Source organism: Anoplopoma fimbria, chromosome 5 (assembly GCF_027596085.1).
Source record: "Anoplopoma fimbria isolate UVic2021 breed Golden Eagle Sablefish chromosome 5, Afim_UVic_2022, whole genome shotgun sequence".
Lineage (NCBI taxonomy): Eukaryota > Metazoa > Chordata > Actinopteri > Perciformes > Anoplopomatidae > Anoplopoma > Anoplopoma fimbria.
The window spans coordinates 14221056-14247536 of NC_072453.1; the positions used below are offsets into that span (position 1 = coordinate 14221056).

Genomic DNA, 26481 nt, shown 5'->3' on the forward strand with positions numbered 1-26481 from the left:
CATGGACGCTGGCCATCTTAACTGTCACAAATGTTGTGAATTAGCTCCAAATGGCAAAGGAATCACTGAGAGTCAGTCCCAAACCCAATGTCTGTCCTAAAGCCTTCGGCCCTGAACCCTAAGAGACTTAACTGATGTCACTTGGTAAATGGTTGAGTGTGAGAGGCTGCAACTTGCTTTAAATGGTGTGAATACAAATGGCACAGCACTTTGCCGTGACACATCACATGACCTTGATGGCACCAAAACCTATTATGTATAATTGTGGGTTTTTATGTTTTTTACTGCCTGATTTAAACATCTACCAGACTCTTGACTTATAAGATGAGAGGTAATTGGCAGATTATCTATTTACTCATTTGTCAGAGGAGCTTCAATAGGCAAAATTAAAAGAAATGTTTGAATTATCCAGGTGTAAAATAGCCTATGCTTGAATTAATCTGATTTCAAATGTTTTTATGTACAATCTTAAATCTTTAATGTTAATATTTCTCTGTAAATGTAATACAACAGGCTGAACACCCATGTGCCGTCCTCTTTGTTAACCTTATTTTTTGCAGACTTACATAAAGTGTGCATAAAGGGACAGCCCTAAGCCCTTACAGACTTCGAGTCCGGACATTGGGATTGGGCCTCAGACACTAACAATGCCATTGTGGTGGGATTGCAGCAGGATGTAAAATACACATTTTAACATACTGTACAGAATAAGTCAATGCAGGAGTAGTAGTTGTTCGTCAACAGCGTAAAAGGCAACTTTTACAATTGTAAAACTTGATCAAGTTTTTATAATCACCTCTATTTGTAGCCATAGTCATTTTTACATTGCTGTTCTCCTTCAAGTGACCCTCATTCCCCAAAAATGGAACAGAAAAGTCATGGAGTCCAGCCACCACAACATTAGCAGTGCAAACTAATAGGTGAGTGGTTGTGACATTTGATTATGATTGTCTTCATCTATATTTCATCTATGTTTTGTGTGTGATTCTAAATCTTGCTTGCTGCAGAGGTGAATGAGGAAAGCAGTTTGTGTTTGTCTTATCTAATGTCAATTGTTGATTTATGTTTGCGGATGAATATTCAACCCGAATCCCAGTCTGAGACCTACACAATGCTTCTCCTTGGGGTTCAAGCGTCCAGGTGCCAGCCCGTGTCAGGAGCTCAGCACTCATCTTCTACTTCTCTGATGGGTGGAATCAAGCTGCTTGTGGATTTATGCTGACGGACTTGGTTGATGGCGAGCGTATTCACAGGCTTGATCTGTATGGTCCTCAAGTGGGTATTCTGTGGCTCACCTGTAAACCTCTTTTCTGAGAAAGAGACAGAAACACATTGGGGGAAAGAGGGGGGACATCACACAGTTAATGCTAGATTGACGTCAATTACAATTTCAGTTAGCACACAACATAAGGAGAACATATTATGATTTAAAGTAAATACTTATTTTAATTGACATTGTAAAAAGAAATTCTGGCATGATAAAATATGTTCCCAGATAAAAAAAAAATGTAATGGCACGTAAGTTTCACACTTTGTCCCATTGTCCCAGTTTTGATCCTCTAATGCCACTCATGTTGTGGTTAAAAAAAGTGTCTTATAGAGACCATACTGCCGTGGAAACATACCGCTTCGTTAGGTCAGCAGAAATGTAGGTGGCCAGTTAAACAAAATCAGTTTTTCATACTTCCCTGTCCAAAATTAGAAGTTAAGACTTTAAACTTAACAGTTCATACTCCCAGGGGTTTGATCATTTTGAGGGGCTTCAGGTTTTTACTTTGATTAGCCCAAAACAACTATGTGCAATGCAAATTAATTGGTGACGATATAATTTATTTTTTGATTTCAAATTCGATTACCAACCATAGAAAGCTTAACACAGTCTAGAAATGTTTGCCAATTCCTACTCAGTGGGGACATACTCTGTTGCATTGTATATCGTGTTGGACAATATCATAAAAATATAAAAATTACTTTTACTTGCTTTTAGGGCCCTTCCTTCACATTTTAACCAAGATGGCATCATCTCAAACTGGAAGAGTTTTAATCACTTGTGTGTGCAACAAAGTCTAGCTACAAAGCTAATGTTATGTTTATTCAGACATCTGTAACTGCAGAGGGCTTTTGGATGGGTTTCTCAATCTAAAGCTGTAATGCAAACTAAGACATACAAGTAACACATAACATTCAGAAAAACGAACACACATAGACACCCAGACATGTTACAATCCGTTTCCAAAAGGACACACAGGACGGTTACTATTGGCAGGCACAGTTCACGGACATAGACAGTCAGAGAGCTTCAGAGGGGCACATACTTTTGTTTGTCTCGTGAGTCCCTGCTTTTGGCGCGGTTGGTGCGGTTGGTGGTTTGGATGGAGTGGACGGAGGAGCTCTTTTTGCTGGAGGAATGGGACGAATGGGAAGAGTGGGAGAGACTGGTTCGAGACTGGCCAGCGTTGTGGTCAAACTGCATCAGGCAGAATATCAGGTCTGAGGGCACCAGCTCAAACGCATATGGTGGATTGGTGATGACATACCTAGAGGACAGAGGTGACAGGTGGAAGGCCAGTTCTAAATTTAGTAAAAGTGGAAACAAAGTCTTTTTTTGTGGCAGTTTTTAGCTTCTAAATGCAAAGACACATTCGGTCCTTACTTACCGTTTGGTACATTGGCTTTGGGAGTTTAGATGTGCGTCCCGTAACCGATAGATGCCAAAACACAACATGTTGTATGTTTTCAGGGCTTTACAAAACAGGTCACCATAACAACCGCCATCCTGCAAGACAGTGACAAAAACTTTGTAATACAAAAGCATTATAATAATTGTGTACATGGACTTAATATAGTGCCATCTTTAAAAATGATTTCTGAATTGATCATTGAGCAAACTCTTCAATTATCTAACCCTAAAGATTGGCCACACAAGCATTTAAGACAACAAACATTTTGCAATCAGTGGATTTTCTCGTAGGGCAAAGCAAATGAGTATGAACCTATGACGCATAAATTCCCACCATTAACCAATAGCAAGCTGTCTTGACAGTGCTGACCCATTTGTGAGGAAATAATGGAGAACTGTTAATCCAAAATGGATGATGCTGTCTTAGTTTACAAGCTGCGTTGCACCTCCCAGGTTTAAGGACTATAGAGCTGCAGTGTTGTTGAGGAAGAATCAGATCAACATATTATAGTATTTTGCTTGAAATTAACATATAGTGCAATTTATGTTATATTATACAACATCTGAATATGGTATCACACAACTTCTGAAAACTTAAATTAACACACATACATATGTTTAGAATTGTTGTAATTATTTTTTTCAGTTTAAAATTGGAAAACTATTTGTGGCTATGGTCATATTGTATGTAATATGAAGTGCAATGTTGCTGGCATATATTTCTCCAAGTGCCAATAAACTTATTTGACGATAAATGGATTGGTTTAAACTGAGTGTTATTCCCACCTATTTTTGGACAATCCCTGTTACTTATCTCAGCTTTGAATCACTACAATTCCTATGAGTCTAAGTCCTTTCACTAAAGTCAGCTCCCACAACCAGAGCAGACAAAGAAGTGCTTAGCCCTTGGGTGACAAAGACTAGTCACTTACCCCGAGGTCGGCGAAGGGCCCGTCGTACAAGGCCAGCTGTGCCACACGACACCTGTCCCTGTTCGCCAACGTCTGTGGCGTGCTGTAGCCGCCCCGTAATGCATTCTCCTCTGCCAGCAGCCCCTCCAGCTCCGGGGTCGCCCCGCCTGTTACCAGCGTCCGGATCAAGGTGAGGATATTATCATTGAAGTATGTCTAAAAGAATGAAGGTAGAGAGGGGGTAAATCCTTCAGCAAACGCAGCCAAAGTCACAACTGAACCCTGTCAAAGTGCCAGCCCGGCCCAATGGTGCTATCCAGCCCTGCCCTGTTGTGTCACATTGCTCTGAACACTGAGTGAAAAGACAGGAGAATCCAATTACTGCAGGTTACTCTCATTCCCCTCAGAGAGAAACACAGGAGGTCCTTTTACACAGTATTGCTGTCCAGGCATTTCTTACAACTAAATAGCAGACAATTATGTCGAGAAGTCATTTTTACATGCCATAAAGAATGTTAAGCCTGAACACACACTTTCCTCAGTGAAGTTGCTCTCTTTTTAATTCCAACCAGGAACTGCTTTGTTGATTTTAACGAGGGCAAATGTCTGCACCACGGTCTCTTGTCTCCTGCTTATACAGCACGGTGACATCTCCCTTGGCTGCTGACAGCACTATTGACTAAGATGATGGATGAGGGCTGTCCATTAGGTAGCATTACCTTTGTCTTCTCTGGAGCGCACTTGAAGGCAGCTTTTGTTCTAACCTCACTCAAACTGAAAGGCAGACAAGTGAAGCCATCATATCTAGTACAAGTTCCAGTCTTGTCAGCTATTGTTGTAACGCGAGCATAGAGGGTCCTACATTGTCCTACAGGGGACTGATCCGAAAAGATCCGAAATGTGGAAAGGTTTCTTTGCATATTTCAGATCCATGACAGATTTTATATTACTGCACAAAAGCCTCTATCACAAGCTTATATATTCTGTAAGCTAAATCAATTCTTACTCACAGCACTCATTAATGAATCCAGCACACTGACGGCGAAGGCTGTTCCACAGGCAAAAGGCTGAGTGAGGTATAACTCTGTATCAGGGTCGTCATCATCATCTTGGTCCAGGAACTGAACATTGGAGTCATTTACTATGGAGAAAAACATGTCAATTTCAATACTCATTTGAATTCTTTGTGTTCATTTTCTGCATTACACACCAGATCTTATGAAATAATTTCATAAAGCATGGGCTGTGTGCTTAAACATTCATCAGGCAAATACTTGAATACAACGTGAATACATTCACGTGAAGAGAAGGACACAGATGTACAGTGGTTGTGCACAACAGTCAGAAGCTGCAGATATGGACTGTATTAGAAATATGTGAACGGTTCGAAATCATTTCTTTAACTCCAAATGTGTACAATTGTAGTTTATTTTAAGCGAATGAAACCATGTTTAGCTTCTTGGCCAACTTGCCTCATTCCTCACATTCCATATCTAGGCCATGCACACTCATGACACCATGCATATTGTCAAGGCTAAAGGCCTTGATTCCAATCATCCTGAAGTCAGTATTAGAAACACCAATATGCCATTGTTTGTCTTGTAAATCCAAGACAGAACTTTAAATTACTTGTACTTGCATGTCAAAACAAATGAAAGTATCTCGTTGCCCCAGAACCTTCTTTGAAGATGTCTTTGTGCACAAAAACGCATGCAGTAGCTGGAAGAAATTAATGATGTCAAATTTATTTGGAGAATTGCTACTTCTGTGAGGACAGAAATAAATGTCAGTCATATCGACAGAGCTGAGATGAAAGAAAGGCTCGGGCCAGAGAATGTGATCCGACAGAAGATGCTATGAAAACAGCCACAAGGACTTCTGAAGGATCAAAGGCCTTGTAATTCTTAGAAAAATAAAAAGAGGGAGATAAGGGGCCAAAACAAGACAGGCAATTTCAGCCAGAACCAAGGGTAAAATGTGCTCAAAGTGATGCCATGGGAATGGACTGAGCCTCTTGTGCAGCGAGAGAAATCAAAAGAAAGCTGATATGGAGGCAGCAGCAGTTACAACACTGCAGTACAGGACAGAGGCACTTCTTACCAAGCTCAGTTATTATTTGTATGCTGGTCCCACTGCTTTTATCCTGACTGAATGAAATCACAGGCACTTTTTTGCCTGGCTTTGCTAATGGTGCTAGACAAGTGTTGAGGAAAAACAGTTACTGGAGCAGGTCAACAAGGGACAAAAAAAACAACATAAAAACTCCACTTTAAATATTTATAGAAGACATTGTGTTTTCAGATCTGTTTATAACTACATAACTGATAAAAAGCATGCAACAGAAGAGCTATTCTATCAATCAGCTGACACATAAATACGTCAGAAAGCATACCTAGTTCTGTTATGATGGGAATATTTGCTCCGGTTGTGACAGAAGTCTGCCTCACTAATCCATGGACTGGGCTGTTTTCAGGAGAGGATCTATCCATTCCTGGTGGTGTGAAGCCTAAATGGACACATAAACATAAAGCACATAGGTTAATGCAATATTCAATACTTTATCAGAGGCTACAAACAGGCGTATCAGCAGAACAAATACGCTGCAATTTCATCCATTCCGGCCGTCGCTAAAGACTAAAGTTGCTGAGTACTATGTTACCTTATTCTTGACAAGGTCCAATATTAGTCTATATATAATAGATGTGACATACTGCTCATTTTGTTGCCTTTAGATTGTGTGTGCGTGGAGATGGAAACCTCTTACACACACACACACACACACACACACAAAAAACATGTACAGTATGGAGCCATGAAATAGAAAATAAGTGACACAAGATTGAATTCAAATTGACTTGACATTTCTTGCTTTCCTCAGACTGACAAGTAAGCACATTAAATCAGTGATGCTGTATGTATTATACATAGGCCGTGTTTTGACATCCATCACTTACTGCTGACTAAGGCAAATGCGAGGTCATACATGTATTAGAGAAATAATGACATTGGCGGGGATCCCCCCCCCCCACACACACACTCTCCTGAGGTCAAAAGGTTTCTAAAAGCATTTCACTCAATGCCAGAGAATGACCATTATTGAGAGCAATCTCAAGCTAACTGAGTGCTTCAGTTGCAGTTTGAAAAGCTATAACACACAATATTCATAAATTATACACTTTCGTCTTTTTCCATAGTAGTCCCATGTACTTCAAAAAAACAAAAAAAACTTGTAAGCCAGGTGAGGTTTTTGTGCCAACACTGTGCTTGTTGCCACCAATTAGGTTTGTGAAGAAACCAGTTGTTACAGTAACCTGAGGAATAGTCAGTAGGGCTTACTGTCAAACGCAGTGACACCAGGTCAGCCAGGCAGCACCCAGTGAGGGAGATTCTCTGTGCCAGGGCCCTGTCCCTCCCAGGCGGTGCAGTGAACTATGATAGGGCGCTCCTTACCTTGGGAATTAGCCTGCAAGACCCCGATGCTGTCATCAAACAGCATGGATTTGATGTTGAGTGACGCCAAGATGCATTCTTTGTCCTGCAGTGATGCATCATCAATATTGTTCTGATTGGCTGACAGAATGACACACATGTCGCAGAGGTTGATGTTGACAGCCCTCAGATCTGCCCGACTCAACGGCGTGCCCTTTGAGATCAAGTGAAGGAGAGAATTTGTTATCCCACCTATGACACCAAGAGGTAAGTGAAAATGTAGCAACTTTTACATTCCAGTTTTCATTCTTGAGCCTTTTCTCAGACCTGTCTCCTTTAAAATACTTTTATACACTACTAGATCACTTTGCCAATTAAGTTGTCCAGATAGCAGTTAAGTTTCCTCCAGAACATATTTGGTAGAATATTTTCCAATCCAGATGTGTAACGCTGAACAAAAGCCATAGAGCGGTGGTTGTGGTAGATGGTTAAGCAAACAAAGCACACTTCGTCATCTGAGATCACAGGTATTCACATGTTGTACCCAACATGTTGTAATGTTTACGCACACGAACATTTCCACCATGCTTTTCTTGCCAGGAACAAAATACATTGAAATTTAACATTATTCAAATACATTTTGCTTTTGAAATTTTGACCTGATGGAGGAAAAGTTTTAGGGTCACTGAAATTATTACAAATCATCCTGAGGGAGACATGAATGTGTGTAACAAATTTCTTAGCAATCCATCCAATAGCTGTTTAGGTGATATTTCAAGATATTTAAGTTTGGACCAAAGTGTTGGAAGTTTAATTGCCAAAGCATATTAGTTGCATTTGAAAGTCATTTTTAGGACACAGGATTTACTTTATTTTGTCAAACGTGATACAGTATAAAATAAGAATGTTTGAAATGGGGGATTTCGTTGTACTCACAGGTAAAATGGAGACCTTTGGAAAATTGTGAAGGGTCTCCCACTCCCGTTTCAGATACTCAAGGGAGCCAACAAACACGATGTGCTTCAGCTCATGGTAGTGAAAGTTGCTCGCTCTCAGAGGCATGACAAAGTTCCGGAGACCAATCAACGCAGATTTCACATCTCCAAATATGCACACGACCACGTGACCACTCAGAACAGTCATGGCTGCCTCACTCCGGGTCTGAGAGGGAAAGAAAGAACGGATGAAAAAAAATGTTTATGAAAATGTGACATAAAATTGCTTTTCTTGCAAATGTTAAGTTCTCTTTTCTTCCTGAGCTGCCTACTCATCCAGTAAAATATATCATGCAGTTCATGACTGCAATAGACTATGAAAGTAATTTGAAAAATGGCATATGTATTAGTACAAGAAATGTTCTATGTAGAGGGACTCCATATAGCAAACGACATGTCAAACACCTCATTACAGAGTGTTTAAGTGCCCTGTCAACCTCTGATGGTGCTTTGTGACACGACACATCTGTCACCGGGGAGAAGAGTGTCAGGGACAAATGAAGTGTGCCAAGTAAAAGAGTAGAACCTACCAAGATGACCTTCTCGATGTCTTTGGACGGGCACCAGTGAAACATCCCCGTGGAGTCGTATTTCTTTACGTTCTCGTCCATGCTCTCAATCTGGTCGTTTCCCGGGATGAGGAGCGGGTCATGTCTAATCAAACATAAAGACGGGAGGGAGAGAATGAAAGACTCCTGTCAGTCACTTTAAATGTGGATTAAATTAACAATTTAACAAATAGAATTACATTATAACATGATTAATATGAGAATTTGATTCACAGGCAGACATAAATAATAATAATACTAAGGATAGGACAATTTTATTCTTTAAATTTTTAAAACTGCACCATTAAAAACAAAATTGAGTTGTACTACATGGGTTAAATCAAGATTACCCATCAAGTGATGATAATCAAATGAGTCAATTTTTTTTTATATATATAAAGCAATTAAAATATTTTTATAGTAGAAATTAAATAAAAAACGTTTTAATCGTCAAAAACATTCATCAATGAACCAGAATATTTAGGAATCGTCAAACAAATCAAAAAAGTAGCTTTCTTCCTTTTATTCCCCTCATTGCTCATTCCTGTCAGTGGCCATCTGCAGAAATGCCAACAAAACTGCCATGTCATCAAGCAGAGTGACATCAGCGGCGGCAGCCAGGCGGAAGGAAATGGCAGCAACACACTGTGTTGACTGGCATGAGCACGGAGATGCAATTACGCCCCCTTACTGCATACAACTTTTGACGTACTGTGCTGCGTGGTAAAAGCTTTAACAGACCAGACTTTAAATATTTCAGCAATTTGCCCAATCATATTTGCTGTTCGAAGTGAAGGGTATTAATGTTTAAACAGAGCATCAGAACTACATAAACTAGTTTCACTGCGCGCCGTGGTGAGCTTCATCTTACCTAACACTGACCGCTAAAGTGGTCTCTTAACATGAGTACCTGACTACCACACTTGTTCAGAGTGATATGAGCTTTTGACAGAGCTCCTAGAGATACATTAAAATAAAAGAATCTTTCACGTTCACCTCACCTCCCTCTTTAGCCCCCCATCCCCCACCCCTCAGACAAATAGACAAACGTATAATTAAATTAGATTAATTTGCAAAATTAATATATATATACACATACATACTTACATACATATAAATAAAATACATTTCATATATTCAAATCAAAATAGAACAAAAAACTATAAAACAATACAAAAGTTGATATAAGATAATATTGGAAAATAAATGTGTTCACCTACTGAACCCTGCATGTGTTTGGACCCAAATAGACTGAGTGAGAACAGAACTCGATAAAGAAAAGCGCTAACCAGCCAATGTGGTTGAACACAATCAGCTACCGTAGCAACAATGCTAACCACAGAGGCCGTGTGCAGCCCAACACAACTGCTTTTGCACTAAATTGACTTTGTCAGATCGTAGTTGAACATGTTATCTTCTGAGACTCAGACAGAAGCCTTCTGTCTCTGTCCAAAACCTTTTAAACATAAAAAAAAGTTGTCTCCCCGCCTCTTTAATCCATGTGAGTACTTTAAAAGAATGCTACTTTAAGTAACATGTTAAGTATGCATCAAAGTGTCAGCTGCAACTATCATCCCTCAGGCGCCAACAGACTGAAGCCAAAAAAGCCCGCCTTGGGCTTATATACCCCTAGGCAAGACCTGGATGTCCTTTCAAGAATGGAAGTAGTTGGAGAAGGAAATGTCTTTCCTGCCATTTTCAACCTCTCAGGCTCACATCTGTCAAAGCAATTCTAATCTGAAAGGGAAAAAATGTGCGAATATCAAATTCTGTGGGAGAAACTATGTAAAATATGATCTTAAAAGTACAACATTTGAAAGAGTAAATGCCTGGGCAGGAAAAGTTACCACCTTGTGTAATTCTAGCAATAGTGACACATGATAAACTCCTTTCCCATGATTCATTTGTTATTAGTATATATATATATTATTTTTTTTTTTGTTTCTTATCTGTAAGGGTCTATAAAATGTCAAAAAGTTGTAAAAATAATCTATTAAAATGTATCAGAGCTCCAGATGGTGTCTTCAAATTGGTGTCCAAAACCCAAACATATTAAATTTAAAATGATATAAAACTGAATAAATCTGCTTGATGAATGATGCTGATGTTAATAAATCTCCAGCTAATCACCAAATCAATAAATTCAGCACTATTTTTCCGTGACAATTATCTTCCATAACTCTCCTTGCACTCTATATCCTCGGCTTCTGCTGAGTCTGAAATGCAAATTCTAATAAGAGTGAAAGCATTTAGTGGTTTTACACCCCGGCTAAATATTGCATCAGAAGTCGAATGTTTCACCACTCACTCAGTGGAGCCACTGTCACTTCCGTTTGCCCTTGTGGAAGATGACTGGTGAGGCAGAGCTCTGCCAGGATAGCTATCGCTCACTGTCAGCCATGACGGCCTGTCACTATCCTGCACTGCCAATTGCATCAGCAGTCCTGTAGCAGACATGGCGTGTATGTCACCGCATGGTCCGATGTGACCGAACGCGCTGTGACATCCCACAATTAGATGTGTCTTATGACCCATCAAGGAGCCTGTGGAAATGGTGTTAATTTCAGTGAGGTCGTCATTGCTAAGTTCCAGACAGGACGTGTTAGTTTGCAGATACATCTGGAAACAGGAGACAGTTGTGCCTCCACAGCTGATCGCCTTCTCCTTTCATGCAGTTCTTTTCAGCACACAGAGCAGAGGTGTCTACGAGTGTCTTTTCTGCAAGCGCACTTCTCAAACATTCATAATGATCAGCGGCATAATTCACTACTTTAGTGGTAAGATGATGACACGTTTGACAAGACTTCACACGTCATGACCGCTGAACATAAAGCCAGGTGTCTACCAGAGGAGCGTAATGACAGCTGAGAGAGACACAAAGTAGAAGCTAAACATGCATATTATGTAAATTTTTTCTATTTCAGCATCACTGCACTAGCTGAGTGTAACGCTGCACAAGCAGCGAGGGCAGGCAAAGACTTTGTCAGTTTGCATGATGGTGAGGATTTTCAAAGACTTGCTCTTCAAAAACCCACAGCCAATCTGTTGGTCATTACTTATTTACAAAGGCCTTGAGACCGCAGGTCCTGTAAAAACACATTCGATATGGAATACACCCAGATGTTTTTTCTCTCGGTTTGTTGCAATGAAGTATCCCTAAGGCTACCTCAGTGAAGCCCTCTCCGGCGTGTAAGCAGAAATAACACATCCACCTGTACTGGGCGGTGTATTAGCATGGCAAGTAGATGGATTGGTTTGGTAGGCTGATATTTAGCTGAGGGCTAAAGCATTTTATAAAAGCCTGGTTTTGTTACCCAAGAGTCTGGAAATCACCTGGAGCGACTCGACTTTGACACAACTTTGAACCAAATCAAACAATCAAACAAGGGCAAACACCCACCTGAAAAAAACAGAGGCCATAGATCAAAAGTAGAGAGAAAAAAATAATAAAAACACTCCTTTCATATATAATAACAAGTCATTTTTACAATACTATATTTCTGATGTATTGTATCTCAAAGTTTTAAACAATGAAAACATTAGTGGATTAAATTTCTGAATGTCAAATGAATAGCAGCCATATAAGCAATGGGAACATAAAGTCATCCGTCAGTTTTAATTAAATTTCATTTTCATCTGTACGATTCCACTTTGTATACGTCAGGCTGCAGGACTTCCCTGCTGCCTTGCTTCCTTGTAACATGGCACTTAATGACAATGACTATTACTATTATCATCCGTGTAATGGCTTCTTGTTGAATAACTGTGTTATCTCCAGTCAAAATCAATAAGCGGCAATTTAATTTTAAGGGACAAGATAAAAGCAAGGTAGCATTTGAATTCTCCTTTCATTGTGATGATACATATCATCTGTGGCCTTACGTGCTGAGAAGAGCTCAGAGGGATCCAACAATAGATGAATAGCCTCGGGCTATCTATCCTTTGGAGCCTCTCTGACTGTCATTAGTGCCAGGCCTGTTTAGGAGCTGTAGTCTGCGGGTGTCACTAGAAAAACCTTGTGGCATAGAGTCTGTCTGATGTTCGCCATGAAAACAGGAGCACAGAAACTATTTATTCTTAATTTATATACTGTTGATATTTGAGAGTTAAAAAAAATTAAACACATTTTTGATAAGCAACCTTAAAGCTATTGTATAAATTTTTGTATTAACGGGGTTGCTCATCATGATGAACCTCAAATAATTATCACTTCGCTGTGTATATTCCCTCAGCTAGATGCAGCATTTTAGCATTTTTCAGTTTATTGTTTTGGTTTTATGCCCCGCAACTTGACTGTTTTTGTTCACACTCACCACTCTCAACCTAGTTTCCATTCATAGCAGGCTGATGTTTACAGCAAACCATAGTCTGATAAACCGACTGTACACTCCAGCACAAAACCAAAGGGCAGACTGACGTCAGGAACTTGCTGCTGAACATAGCAGAGTGTTAAGCAGCTAAAGAGCCAGATATTAGTCTCAGAAGTCGGTGGAGATCAAAAACCGAGCTAGGACATTTGTTGAAACATAAACACAACTCCATATGTATGTTGCTCCGTGTGGTGAATTTACATAAGCAACACATTCACATTAACAACTTTATAAGGTGATATGAACCGCTGTTGTTTACATTTGGTTATTACATTTTTTTAAATAGAATGTACTGAGCGGAGCATTTTCCTGTCCTAAAATAAAGTTAGTAACACAGATAGACAAAGCACAAATGTCATCATTGTTGTCCTACCTCACAATCTTGGGTGAGGAGTTTGGAGAATTTCTCATGCCTCCGTTGCGTTGCTTTTTTTTGGGCGATAACGCCAACTGTTGGTCCTCTTCAACTGCAACGAAAGGCAATGGTGTGAGGGAGCGAATTTTCAGAAGACACATAAAAATACAAAAATCAGTGACAGCAAAAGAACAACACAGCACAATTTGAGGTCAGTGAATTTAAAAGAGATAATACAGTTACAGAGACACGGAGAGGAGAGAGATGGTGGGTGAGAGAGACGGGAGTGGACAGGACACTTAAACTTGTGTGCAACGAAAAACAGTCCAATGTTTGCATGATGACAACAGCATACATTAGCACATCATTTGCATGATTGTGTATGAAGATGCAAACATGCAATAGTGCCATCATCAACCATCATGCCAATTGCTAAAGTCTAAACTGTGAGGTTGCATTAACCACACACTAATTCAGAGAATTGCTGTAATCCCGATAATGTAGTACCACAATTACCTCAAAGGGCATTAAGATACTTTTCCTCTTTTGGCCTAGCTAATCATTCACATTCTCATTTAATTAAGATAATAACTTGTAAACATCATGCACCAGCGTTTTAAATAAGGCTGCTTATGTGCCAATACTGAATCCAGTCTGGATTGCTGGTTCTTTCTTCATCTTGTGAGTGACGCCCTTGGCTCATATTATTATGTTAGTCCTTGTGCCAGAGTGATTTATGTACAGCTGAGATGCCCCTTGGACATTGTCTTCATCACTGCAGGAAACTGCACAGAGCTCTTCATAGGGAACAAATTACAAGTTTTACCCTTGAGTAAAGTAATCAGGCAAATATTTTCACAATCTAATATCACAGCTGAAGAAAACAACTCTACGCTGTGGCTGTTGCCAGCAAAATAAACACAAGCAGCAAAAAAAGTTGTATACGCTAATCGCATTTCACCAGCCATGGTCAATAGTGGGAGAATAGCTTGTTGCACGTCATGTAGAATACGATTGAGTATCTTTTAATGATAGTTCAAGCTGTCAACAACGTAGAAACTAAAAGAGCTTTCATCAAAATGAATAAAGTCTCAAAGATCAAGCTCCTCTTCAGATGAACACAGGATCTCAAGCGCCGCTAGCAAGGGTGGCACTGTAATGGAACATGTTGCGTTGCGGGGGGCTTCCAGTGGAGAGAGATGCTCCAACACACTGGCCCTTCACATCTTGCTCGGCCTGTTCAATTTTTAATGTTTCACAGCTGACAGCTGCACACACTGGGTCATTAGTAAGGAATGCTACACATGCGACCACTCCAGCCTGGCAAGCACATGCTTTGGTTGTGCTGTTGTTGCGTACAGGCCTGCCAAACACGCCAGGGGGAGGGCGAGGGGGAGGGTGGTGGTGGTGGTGGGGGGCCCTTACAGTGTCTGTGACCGAGCGTGGCCTTATTGGAGTGACTGGGGTGGTATCTGTATTTCACCGGAAGGCTACGTGCCCGCTGGAGACGGATGGCCTCTTCTGCCAGCCCTGGTGGCCGGCCCACCTGGCCCAGGCCCATGAAGCCCGGTCTCGTAGCAGAGGGCTCAGTGGGGGGGGGCAGCAGGCTTCCATTGCGATTGTTTACCAGCGGGACCGAGACAACGGCGACTCCGCTACGAGGCCTCCTACTGACCTCGATGGCTGAGTTGTGGTTCAGTTTAGCTGACTTGTATTGATAAGCTGCCGACTCAATAAGGGGACAGTTGTTTACTGCTAAATGAAGAGGAGTCAAATTCAGGATCTGTTCAATGCAATGTTAATGGTGCTTTTATTTTTTTTAAAAAGGGTCATGTCACCTAAATCTGCCCAAGAATTTATTTTCCCCCGTTACTTCTAGTGGTCTCTAGCCATGTTGATAGCTTTGATTTTATGAATCGAGGTTTTAAGATATCTCAGCTGAATACAATTCGTTTTTGATACACACACCATTAAAACATTACATTTGATTTATCCTCGAGCCTCACGGTCATCGGTTTTCATTGGAACTATTTTCTTCTGAAGAAAAGTCACAATAAAAATTTTAAACTGTTTATTCTGTAGATTATCCAGAGGACATAGTTTTTGTGTGTTAAGTGGAGGCATAAATCTCAGGGACAGAGATTTCAAAACATGGGTGCATTAAAACTGAATACAATCTGCATGACTAGATACCACAATGGGAAAGACATAAGATTCTCGCTTTGTGAATCGGGCGAACCAACCCTTTGATTCCTCGCATTAACCACAAGATAGGATATAATTCAAACTGACTTCAATAAGACCTGCAGTGTATATGTTAATAAAACATCTTGTGACTCTTATCATAATTAAAGAACAATCACAGGTTTTGGGGGGTAATTCTTTCTGGCACAAGAATGCTAATAGCTGAATAATTAAAAAAACTCATTTTTATTAAACACCACTTAACCACTTGGTATAGCCACCAATGAAATGTTGGATTTGACATTTACTTTGATATTTATAATAAACATGAATTAATAAATATGCTCTCAGGTGTTCCAGCAATTGTTATGCCATATGAACAAGGAGGTGACAATGTGAGTTAACAACCACTAGCTGCTGTGTGCAGTTTATGCCTGATGTGGTAGGACTGAATTCAGTATCCACTCGGCTATTTGAAATGTGAAAGTTTACATCTCCACCGGTGCCATAATAGAAGCAAAACTGGTAAAGATAATATGATAAAATAGGGGGGGGGGAGGAAGCAGAGGAAAAGTGTTCCCCTCATCCCAAAAAAAATAGCTTGGAGCTAAAACTGGAGAATAGAGATGATTATTTCAACAGTCAGCTGTCTAGCAGATTATCCTCCCTGCTCCAGACCTCCACTATTCATCTGCCCCATGTCAAACATGCACAGCACTTCTCCACAACAACTCATTGTGGCAGATTTGCTGCCTATCACCGATCCTGTTGAAGTGGACGACCAACACGGTTCACACTCCTCTTAATGGCTGGATGAGCACTGAGAAAATATTAAACTCTTAACTGTGAGTATTTGTTATGTTTCCTGTCTGTTCTCTAAAAATGAATCGCCATTTTAAATTCCTGCACACTTTGGCTTTAAATTTCCAACATTCAACATTCTTTTCATGTTGTATTTTCAGCTGTACACCAGATTAATTCACCTCCACTCACAGTGAAGCAGTAGCACCATCTACTGCTGAGCTGTAACTGATACCCAACACAAACCACTCACAGACAATTTCCTAATGCTTTGCATATAAAATATAATGATGGATGATGATGACAGACTGGACAGAGCGATGAGCAACAAACAGTGAAATAAAGCCGGTTAGAGACAATTCAAGAGGTGATAGCTGAAAATGCACATGTGGAAAGGGTTAGAAAACAAATGATAAAAAGAGAGAGAATGGAATTCAAAAACTTACTTGATTTGATATATCCATTATAGCTATTTTTAGCTGAGAAAGAAATGCAGAGACAGATGAGAGGTTACAGGGAAGAACAGGTTGTAATGAAAGCAAATTATAAATGACAACTAAGGCTGACAGATTTCTCTTTAAGGCACGTTAACAACAGAGTGGTGCCTTGAAGACAACATGGAGCGAGCAATGAGAAATTAAACACGGATCAATTAGGAATATGATTTTTCAGAAATGTGTTCAGTGACCTTAAACAGTAGAACATTGTCAGTGTTTGTAGGCGATCACCAGCTGATTTGGTGATTTGCAAGTCAAAAGACATCTGCAGTAGATGTTGAGGTTATATTTGGTTAAAAATGTATCTCTTTTACACCAAAGTTTAGGATATCTGCTGATTATTTTTTCTATTAAATAGATTAATCTTTTGGTCTATTAAATGCCAATTCATTGAAAAATTTTATAGAAGCATAATTTATCGTTTTGTCCAATAAAAAATTAAAAACCCTGTAACATAGATTTACTATTTTTTTTGAGTATCTACGAAATGTTGTTTTTTAGTCAGGCAAAAGCAATTTTCAAAATAGTTGCAGGTTCTGTTGATTGACTAATCCATAAGTAGGATAATTGCTGCAAAGTGAAGTATAACTGTCGTTTTAGCAGAATTAAATGACTATATTTGTATGTGATACAGGTCCACACAACCACACGCATTCAAATTGCATCTGCTGTTTAACCTTTGCGTCTAAAATAGTCAACCAAAATTATATGTTTACAATGTAGGCCTGCATTAACATTAAGTCAGGAGATATGGAATATTACTGTGACAATACTATACGTGTTCTTGGGTCTATAGTATTAAGTTTATTTTTTCTCCTCTTTCCCAAAAGCTGTTGCTCCGATTCCTCTGCACTGCCTGACACAACCTGCACGAATGCATGGAACTTTCTGTGAGTCACTTTTTGAAGCTGTGAGTCCCCACACATGCTCATTAGTACCTTATTTCAACCCCTTGCTTACAATAAAGGTCATGCATTGAGCTTAAGGCAGGACAGTGACAGCGATGTTCAAACAGGGACCTTGCTGGTCCTGGCATCTGTCGCCTGCAATTGGAGGGCGCGAGCGGAGTCACAGGACTAACAGGCTAGCATCTGTCCCACAACGAGAGAGGAGGAGAGGGGCGGGGGCACTCAGCTGCCTGGTGGTTAGGAACTGTCAGGCTGAGTTTCATGACAACCGGTAGCACTCCAAAAATGAAAATGCAAACATAATTTCCATGTCAGGCCGTATAAGGCCTCGCTCCGTGCGTCTCCCGCACCATGTCGACAGCAACTCCGCAGCTAGGCTCGAGCTCAGCTAGCGGGGTGATGCTCACAGCACACAACCCTGGAAGACATGTTGAGGGGTGGAAACGCCCAGAGACGTTCAACTACACACAGAACGGTCTTTGATCAAGAGGCATCCACTAAGACTGTATGACAGTCTGCGATGTTTTCCTGCAAATTGTATCAACACACTGCAAACAGACACATTCTTCATGCCTTCTGCGATACATCAGTTCAATTTAACATGCCTTCTGGCTTTAAAGGGGAATCACACTTGAGTTAAGAATTTATATGCAGCTCAATTCAGTTCAGGTCAAATTACAACACAATCCAGCGCTATTCTATTGTCTTTTATTCCTCTATCAATACAGTACGATCCAGTTCTATTCAATTGTATTCTAGTCAATTTTTTGTACAACTCTCTCAAAGTTAGACAATAAAAACCCAGAGCTTCTCTGTTGGCCATCAGCGGGGCACTGGTTTGTATGTTTGGGAGATTTTACCCTCAGTGGTTGTTCAAGTTTTTGATCTTAATTTCATAAATCCAGTACATTAACCTCAATATGCACTGCTACCCTCAGAAAATCCCCTCAGGCACCATCTCAAATGATATCCTGCTCATTTCATCTCTTATCTGGAGGGTACAGAAGTGAAATATCTGGATTAAGTGAATGTTATTTGGGTTATTCTTAAAAAGATGAAATGACCCTCTCCAGTGAAATAATTACAGCACTTGTGCATTTCTACAAAAACAAACCATTTGACAAAATGCATGCAAATTCTCCACCAGGGGTTTCCAAGTTTGAGTGTGCATCAAGAGATTTGTGGCGGGGATGCACAGCTGTACATTTTTCAAGGCTTTGGCTTTGATGTTTTAAATATGTTGGAGAGGTCACTGGTGGAGGAAGCACGCTATCTTTCTGGGGAGAATTAACGTTGACACTCTGCAAAATTTTTGAATTAGTGACCATTTACTTGATTTAAACTACAGGTCAATTTGAATTTACATTCTCTGATAAAACACCAGAAAAACAGAATACTGGCATGCTTCACAACAGCTAAAAGTCACCTCGAAAAGTAGCAACACAGGGGGAAGAACAGGAGCTGACTGAAAATCATAAAGTTAAAACACTAAAGCAACATCTATATCCATGACAGTGACGACACAGCTGCTAGAGCTACTGTAGATAGCACACAAGCTTAAGACACGCTGTACGGTTAACACAGTGCATGTTACAAACACTGAAGAGCACATGTCATGGCGACAACTTACAGGCACGTAAAGTGGCTGAGCAATCATTAACAGAGACAGCAGAGAGTGGGATGTCGCGTCGAGGAGAGTCCATGTTACAACGCACATTAACTGGCATGCAAGAGCAGTCCCGCTCTGAGCGGCCGCAATCAAAACAACATGCCAGTTTCATTTTCTTGTAGGCGAACTTCTTGGCTACAGTCACGGGTTCAGACGAGAGGAGAGGAAGAGCAGGTTAATGTAGAGGGTCGTTCTGGAGGAAGAGTGGACAAAGGCAAGACAGGGCACAAAGGACGGCTGCTGCCGGGATGCACAAGATAAAATTGGCCTCGACAAATGTCACATTAGGAATTTTGAAATTGTTCCACTCTTTGTGGTTTATTCGGTTTGGGACTTATAGGGGGAAATATGATGATGTCCTTAAGTCATGTAGTTTTGGGGTGACATAAGTGTGACATGAGTGGAGGGGGAGAGAATGGCAAATCATGATTTTTGTTACAGCAGCAGAAGAGGCAAAAGTTCCCACTTGACTTTACCCCTTACCTCAACATGACCCCCGAAAGCTTATGTCCACTATGCTATGGGACATGACTTGAACATGTGTTATGAGTTTGTAACTCTTAAATAATTGTTCTGGTTCCTAATTCTAGCTGAGAATTGAAACTGACAGAAATCTCTCCAACAAGAGGTCAAAGTAAATGTGACAATGGTTTCTGGAATGTAAGTGAATCCAGAAAGGACAAAAACAACAAGCTCCAACACTTGTGAGAAATTGTACAAGACCAAACAATTCATTTGATAGCCTTGCTCTACTTTTCTTGCAGGGATGTTGTGTTTGTGAAAGGACTGTGGGGACATCTGGTGGTGATATGGAGTACTACTACCACCTCAAGCAGGCATGACTGAATTGATGCTGTTAATAATGCTTTGGGAATGCTGCAATAAAGTGTTTTTTGTATGTGTTGTTTTTTTTTACATTTTAAAGAATAATATCCAATAGCCTTGGGTACTGCATGCTCAACTGTATATCCTCTCTGGGTCTTTTAAAAAATATACATGTTTGCCTTTTGCTTTTGGTGTATGTTTTCCTCTATTTGAAAGCGACGTGCACATAACAATGGGCGGATCCAGGCAGCATCAACCATTTTACATGCAACATTTACAGTACATTCAAACAGGTTGCTTCAAATCGAGGGGTAGCAGGCTGTGTTCTCGGAAAGGAAATGAATCCACACTACTCACAATATATCACTATAAAGCGAATTTTTAAGGAAAGTGTGCCAAGTTCCCGAGCAGCAGGAAGAGAATACATCACACATGTTAAGATTAGGGGTTAGCTGTAGTGGTTAAGACAAGACAAACTGGGTTAAATCCAAGAGAAGGAGCAACACAGTGGCACATGGTGTTTTTAAAGTCTCGAAACAAACAATTCATCCTGGTACCTGTGGTGTTAACAGTCTCTCTGAATGCCTGTTAACATCACAAAGTTTTCAATGAACTGGAACAGCGCAGACAGCTATTCTACAAAAGAGAAGATAGCAAACATCCACGACCGCAAACAGACAAAATGCACATTAAGACTGTATTCATAGTTGGTTTGAGAGGAGGTTACTAGTTTGATTTCACACTTCGCTGTGTATTTACAATATGTGGGGATTCAGGGGAAAAGAGAAAATGTTAAGTAATTATCTCTGTCCTCTGATCCTGAGCAACCGACACATACTGAATAAAAAGAATTGTAAAAGAATCAGTTCACCCAAATCAAAAGCAACAAAAGCAGATTTCAGAGGAGAATACCCTCTCAGAACATGAAACAAAACAATCTGCATGAATAGTAACCAGTAGAAAACTGTGTTTTGTAATTTGGGTGAACTGACTCATTAATGAGGGCAGGTATTTATGTTATACAGAGGCCCAAACGTGTAGCTTTACAAGGGAAACTTGGAGTGCACCTGTTTGTTTTGGCTGTGGAAAGAAATCCGATCACCTTCCTTCATGCACAAGTTACAAGAAAGTGAATAATTAATGCAGGAACTAATAGGTTTGGACACATGGTTATGTAGGTCATGTAAATACACCATCACTGCTAGATTGATGCCAACTCAGTGCTGTGTAGAAATGTTACTGAAGACAAACAAACTTGAACTATGTTTTTATATGTAGTCACTTACATTTCTTGCATCCACATTTCTTAATCCTTTTGGGATCAGTAATGTCATCGTGGCAGGCTTTACAGTAAAACAGCGCCCTATGGAAGAAAAACAAGAATCCCACCTAAGTCAAGGTCCAACATGCTAAAATAAAGTGTTTAAAGACATTCATCTTCACTATGTCTGCAACAAGTAGTTTCAGTTTGAATGGAGGCACAGAGACGCATTTCATCAGGAAGAATCAGGTTGATGAAACACATTTAATGCCTAATTTACAAAAAAAAAACAGATCAGTCAACGTCGACTTTTATTCCTCTTTCGTAAAATCCACCAAGTATTTTTTTTTAATATTTTACAACTTTATAAAATGAAATTCCCAAAATATTTGCACGAACCTCAGGAATGATATTATTAACCACTCCTATGAATTGTATACTAGTTTATGGAGATTGGGAAAGTCATATTTGCTCTCTTTATTACATTTCAGAACTCAATTGAAATAATTTATACATTTAACATTACTGTATATTTTGATGTCTAAGGCAACAGAGCAGGAAAAAAAGGCTTTTAAACATAATTTAATCTCAGTTCCGGTTCATTAACGTACCTCTTCACTTCTTTAGCGTCACTTGCAATGAAGAAGCCCAATGTCCCCTCCTGCATTTTCACGTGGTTTCCAGGGTTAATCAAGGTGCTGAGAGGATTAACAGAGCACAAGATGTCACAGTGGAAAGTTATATCACAGAATTCGCATGGTTTTGCACTAATCACTGGCACACGCTGGCAGGATTAGTTTTTCGCAACTCATTTGGCACGATAGCCTGTTTATTACATTAAGCTGATGAAAGGAGATAGCGGTGACACTTCAAATGGTATAATAAAATTGGGCAGCGCATTAGAGGAACGACTAAAACAAAGCTTCAGCTGTGTTTAAAGAAAATTACTTCCACCTCCCCCACTAATTTGTTAGGATGTTATCAGAAAAGCCTGTGATGCCTGTAAACAAACCAATTTAGACACCAATCTAGGACATTTTGTAAAAGCAGCTTGTGCTTGCAGTCAAACAGAAAAAGCGGATTCAAAGTAGCTTCATCACTGAAAGCAAATACCGACAGCAAACACACCTGCGTGTTTCAGTTTTTGCATTCATGAATTTTAATAATCCACTGTGAGCACATCCACTTACCTGCATTCCCTTTGATCAGACTTGTACTCTATAGCTATCAGTAGCAGCTTTAGCTTCACGTAGCAGAGTCTGCAAAAGAGAATAACAATATAATAAGACCGCATGCAAGCTTATATTTATAGTTTTCTGAAATCATCTTAGCCACCTTTGTGTCACCTTTTTCCTACTAAGAGGTCTGATTTTCATATGAGGCTGAGCAGCCATGTTGCCTGTGTAATGCACACAGTTTTCAACTAACAAATCCAGTAGTTGAAAAAATATATATTGTGATTATAATACATAAATATTGTAATTTAAGGATTTTGTATAGAAATGGCTCATAAATGTACAAATGGCTTATAGTGGCGATGCTTTTTTTTTGGGTTGTTTCAGTTTTTTTCCATTGTATTATCTAAAAAGGTCACAATTGCAAATTATTACAATTATTATGATGATCATCATGTGATTTGGAGCCTTTGTTTTCTGGTAACTGGATAATTTGCAAGGCTTGAGAAAAAAAGCCATTTGTTTTCTTCTCAATAGAACAAAGAGATTGAATTTGCTAGCTCAAAAAAAAAGTTTTAAGAATATTTCTTATAATCTTGAGATACATAAAATCATGACAAATGCATTGCATGTCACCTTCTTACTATTGACTTACATTAACTTACATATAAAAATTGTAAGCTACTAAAAGACCAATGCTAAATGCCACAAAGTGTAAATGTCTTGAATACAGAAAATACAAAGCAGCGAAGAAATAAACAAAAGATGCCACAAAGCATAACGTAGTTTGAAAAAGGTCTTTGTTTCAGTGTACTTACTCGCAAATGACAGGGAAGGACATGCCCACAAAGGCACTCGATAGGTACTCAGTATACATCTCATTGGCCACTCCTTCTAGGTAATACTTCTGCCATGTGTCCTCCTCAATCTACAACAAAGATGTGTCACAAATTACAGAGAGCTTGTTCCATAACAGAAATAGCAGAGTTCATTAACAAAGAGTAGTTTTATTGTTTTTGCAAGTTCATTCCCATTCACCAGATGCTGCACATGGGCCTCAGCTGGTATAATCATAATTATCTATTCAGGCATTGTTTATGGCCAACATTAGTTCTGAATTTAATCCAGTGAGCACAGACGGGTGAATATTAGCTGCGGCTACCTTGATGAAGGACCTCATGGAGAAAAGGTTGGCCAGCATGGTGGAGAGGCCCTGAGCCAGGCAGCTCTGCGCGATGAAGCCAAGCTTTAGCTCCGCAAGGCAAATAGCGTCATCTCCCTCCTTCCAGTTCCAGCTCGGGATGTTCAAAAGGTGGGCCTTAAGTCAGAAATAACAAATTACATGGCTGCTTTAAAGAACCACAAACTGTAGTTAAACATTTATTTCCAACATGTTTCAAAGTTGTTTAAAACCTAGACAGACAAATGATTAAACAATACAAATCTTTTCAAATTACAGACAAAAGTAGTAACCCACACATAAATATGTATATTAAAATGCTAAAATGTGACAAAAACATTAATGACTCAAGTAAAAGTGAACGATTGCACCAACCTTATTGTGGTACTGCAACATCTGAGTGATAATTCTGATCTTTGGATGGTAGTTCTTGATAGATATTACTCTGAAGCATGACAGAAAGAACAAAACAAAATCAGACCACTTGCATAAAACATTTCCCGCGTTAATGTTTACTTTTTCTGGGCATGTTCATATCATTCATAAAACTTAAAAAAAATCCTTTCAGCGACAAAATATAATATCAACACAAATGCCCAAAGATTTGAGGGTAGAGACAAAATAATGTGTTGTCTCTTCTTATGGATGAAATTTGTGCTTTTTGTAACAGATTCATGTTTTCTCTCTGAGTTCTTGATGATTTTCCAAAAGGGAGAGTGAGCACCAGGAGTCTGTTCATGCAGAGACTCTGTGTGCTTCCAGTGAGAGCCAGCTCTGGCATTCCCTTTCAGAAGTATGATCGTTTGGTAACATTTCATATATCCCAGTTTATTGTATCTGAATTTACAAATACCAAGGGTTCCTAATAGGTGTCTAGATTATTAAACAATTTTATAAAGCACCTATATGATATTTTCATGAATTTTTGACTTCTACGAGCTGAATATATGAACCCTTAATGCAATTCTCTATTAAGCTTGTTGTATTGTATCTAAATAACAGTGCATCTTTTGAAAAGACAGTCTTTCCAGGAACTAAAGTGTTCTTCTTTGTGATTATTTTCTTTACAAAATCAATTATTTGTTTTTGTTCACATATTACCGCTTGGCAATCCCTGAAACCTAGTTTCCTCAATCTAGTTTGTCCTTGAACTTTTACCATTTTCACTTTTTCCACAGCAAAACTACATGAATTGGTCACAGGGTAAAAAAAAAAAAGCTGCTTTGGTTTACCTCATGATGTTGGATGCATCCTCAGCATCAGGGTCAGCACAGTATTTGTTGGCTAAGATCAAACAAGCATCAGCTGATTCGATCTGAAACAAAATGACACACGACAAACACATAAAGTTATCCAACTAGTCAGTAACCTCAAGAATAGACTTTATAGACATCACAGTTTCCCTCTGAGCCACAGAGGATGAAGTGTAACCTGTCAGTTACCTTAACTCTGGCCAGGTCGTGTGGGTTCAGGACGGATCCTTGGTAAAACTCCACTTGAGTGAAGTGGCGCTTGAACAAGGCTTCCAGCTCAAGATTAGGGGAAATACTGAGAGAATAAAGGAGAAACTCTTGTATTTGAGTGGGAACATTATTTCTAATCTCATAAAAAAATGATTTTTTTTCCTTTTTTCTTGAGTAGGATATATGCTGTTTTGGAGGACTCAGAACAGGACATGGAGGGAAAAATACAAATATCAAAGGTTGAGAAAGTAATAACATACTTTTGCTAAATATTGCAAAACATTTTTCAGTAGAATAAATTAAGCTCCTCCCAGCGAAGTTGTCTCCTAGCAATAGGGAGTGAGGAGGAGGAACCGCAGTGTGCACAGCTAGCTTATTCTTGTCTCATTTGTAGTCGGATAAACAGCACATTTGACAAATTAAGTGCCCCATATCGGTTTGTTTTTTTTCAATCTAGGGTAGCTGTCATGGGGAACCCAAAGAATATTATTTTATTTTATTTTATTTTTTAAACCTTTTCATTTTTCCCACCTCTATGTCCCTTCTGGGGCTCCGTAGTTTTGTACCTAATATTTTGTACTTACTTATGGAGAAAAACAATTTCTACATTGACATCATCCCTGTCCTTGTGTAGGAAGTCTTTTAGAAAGTTGGACACACTCTCAAGTGTAATATGACCACAGACCACGATGTGCCTGGAAAAAGAGGTGAAGAATCACAATGAAACTAAAATGCAGTCGGGATAAAAGTCAAAAACAAAAAATACACACCCTCACAAACACACACAAACACACACAAATCGTTGTTCCATCTTCATCTTTGTCCTGGAATCAAAAGGTAAATCTGAGATGAGAGAGATGTAATGGAAAAGTAATCTGTACTGTTTGTGTTCAGGTGATTTATTTGAAATATTAAAAACGATGTTACAGGAGGGATGTTTGATGTCCCTGTCGTGACGAGTGAGAACTGAACAAACTGGTCAGAGGGCACTGTGGATTTCAGTATCAGATTATAGAGGATCAGAGTTTACTTAGATGGAGATTACGGAATCAGCACACAATTTATCTCGATTCCCACACATCACAGATCCTTTATGTAAGGAACCCTGTTTGGATTATTCCTATATGTCTATATTATATTCTCATTTATGAATTATTTAGAACATATTTTCAGATGTTTACTCACTGTACTTCATTGATTCTTTGTGGTTTTAATGATGAATAAATGTAT

At 39.4% G+C, this 26481-nt stretch overlaps 1 protein-coding gene across 1 annotated transcript in view; it reads right to left on the minus strand.

Annotated features, from left to right (window-relative positions):
• Positions 1–1003: 1003 nt before the first annotated feature.
• Positions 1004–26481, minus strand: part of LOC129091718 (calcium-activated potassium channel subunit alpha-1-like) — a 73189-nt gene continuing 47711 nt past the window's right edge. Inside the window, exons 10-30 of the mRNA XM_054599415.1 lie at positions 25836–25946; positions 25231–25336; positions 25021–25103; positions 24164–24233; positions 23771–23926; positions 23427–23536; positions 22624–22692; positions 22045–22131; positions 21459–21535; positions 19309–19482; positions 13307–13400; positions 8546–8669; positions 7957–8181; positions 7042–7234; positions 5984–6097; positions 4602–4732; positions 3613–3807; positions 2658–2776; positions 2316–2537; positions 1532–1568; positions 1004–1305 (exon numbers count right to left, since the gene is read on the minus strand). Of these exons, the coding sequence (XP_054455390.1) occupies positions 1162–1305; positions 1532–1568; positions 2316–2537; positions 2658–2776; positions 3613–3807; positions 4602–4732; positions 5984–6097; positions 7042–7234; positions 7957–8181; positions 8546–8669; positions 13307–13400; positions 19309–19482; positions 21459–21535; positions 22045–22131; positions 22624–22692; positions 23427–23536; positions 23771–23926; positions 24164–24233; positions 25021–25103; positions 25231–25336; positions 25836–25946 (2641 nt within the window). The 3' untranslated portion in view covers positions 1004–1161. The remainder of the gene's footprint in view (positions 1306–1531; positions 1569–2315; positions 2538–2657; positions 2777–3612; positions 3808–4601; positions 4733–5983; positions 6098–7041; positions 7235–7956; positions 8182–8545; positions 8670–13306; positions 13401–19308; positions 19483–21458; positions 21536–22044; positions 22132–22623; positions 22693–23426; positions 23537–23770; positions 23927–24163; positions 24234–25020; positions 25104–25230; positions 25337–25835; positions 25947–26481) is intronic.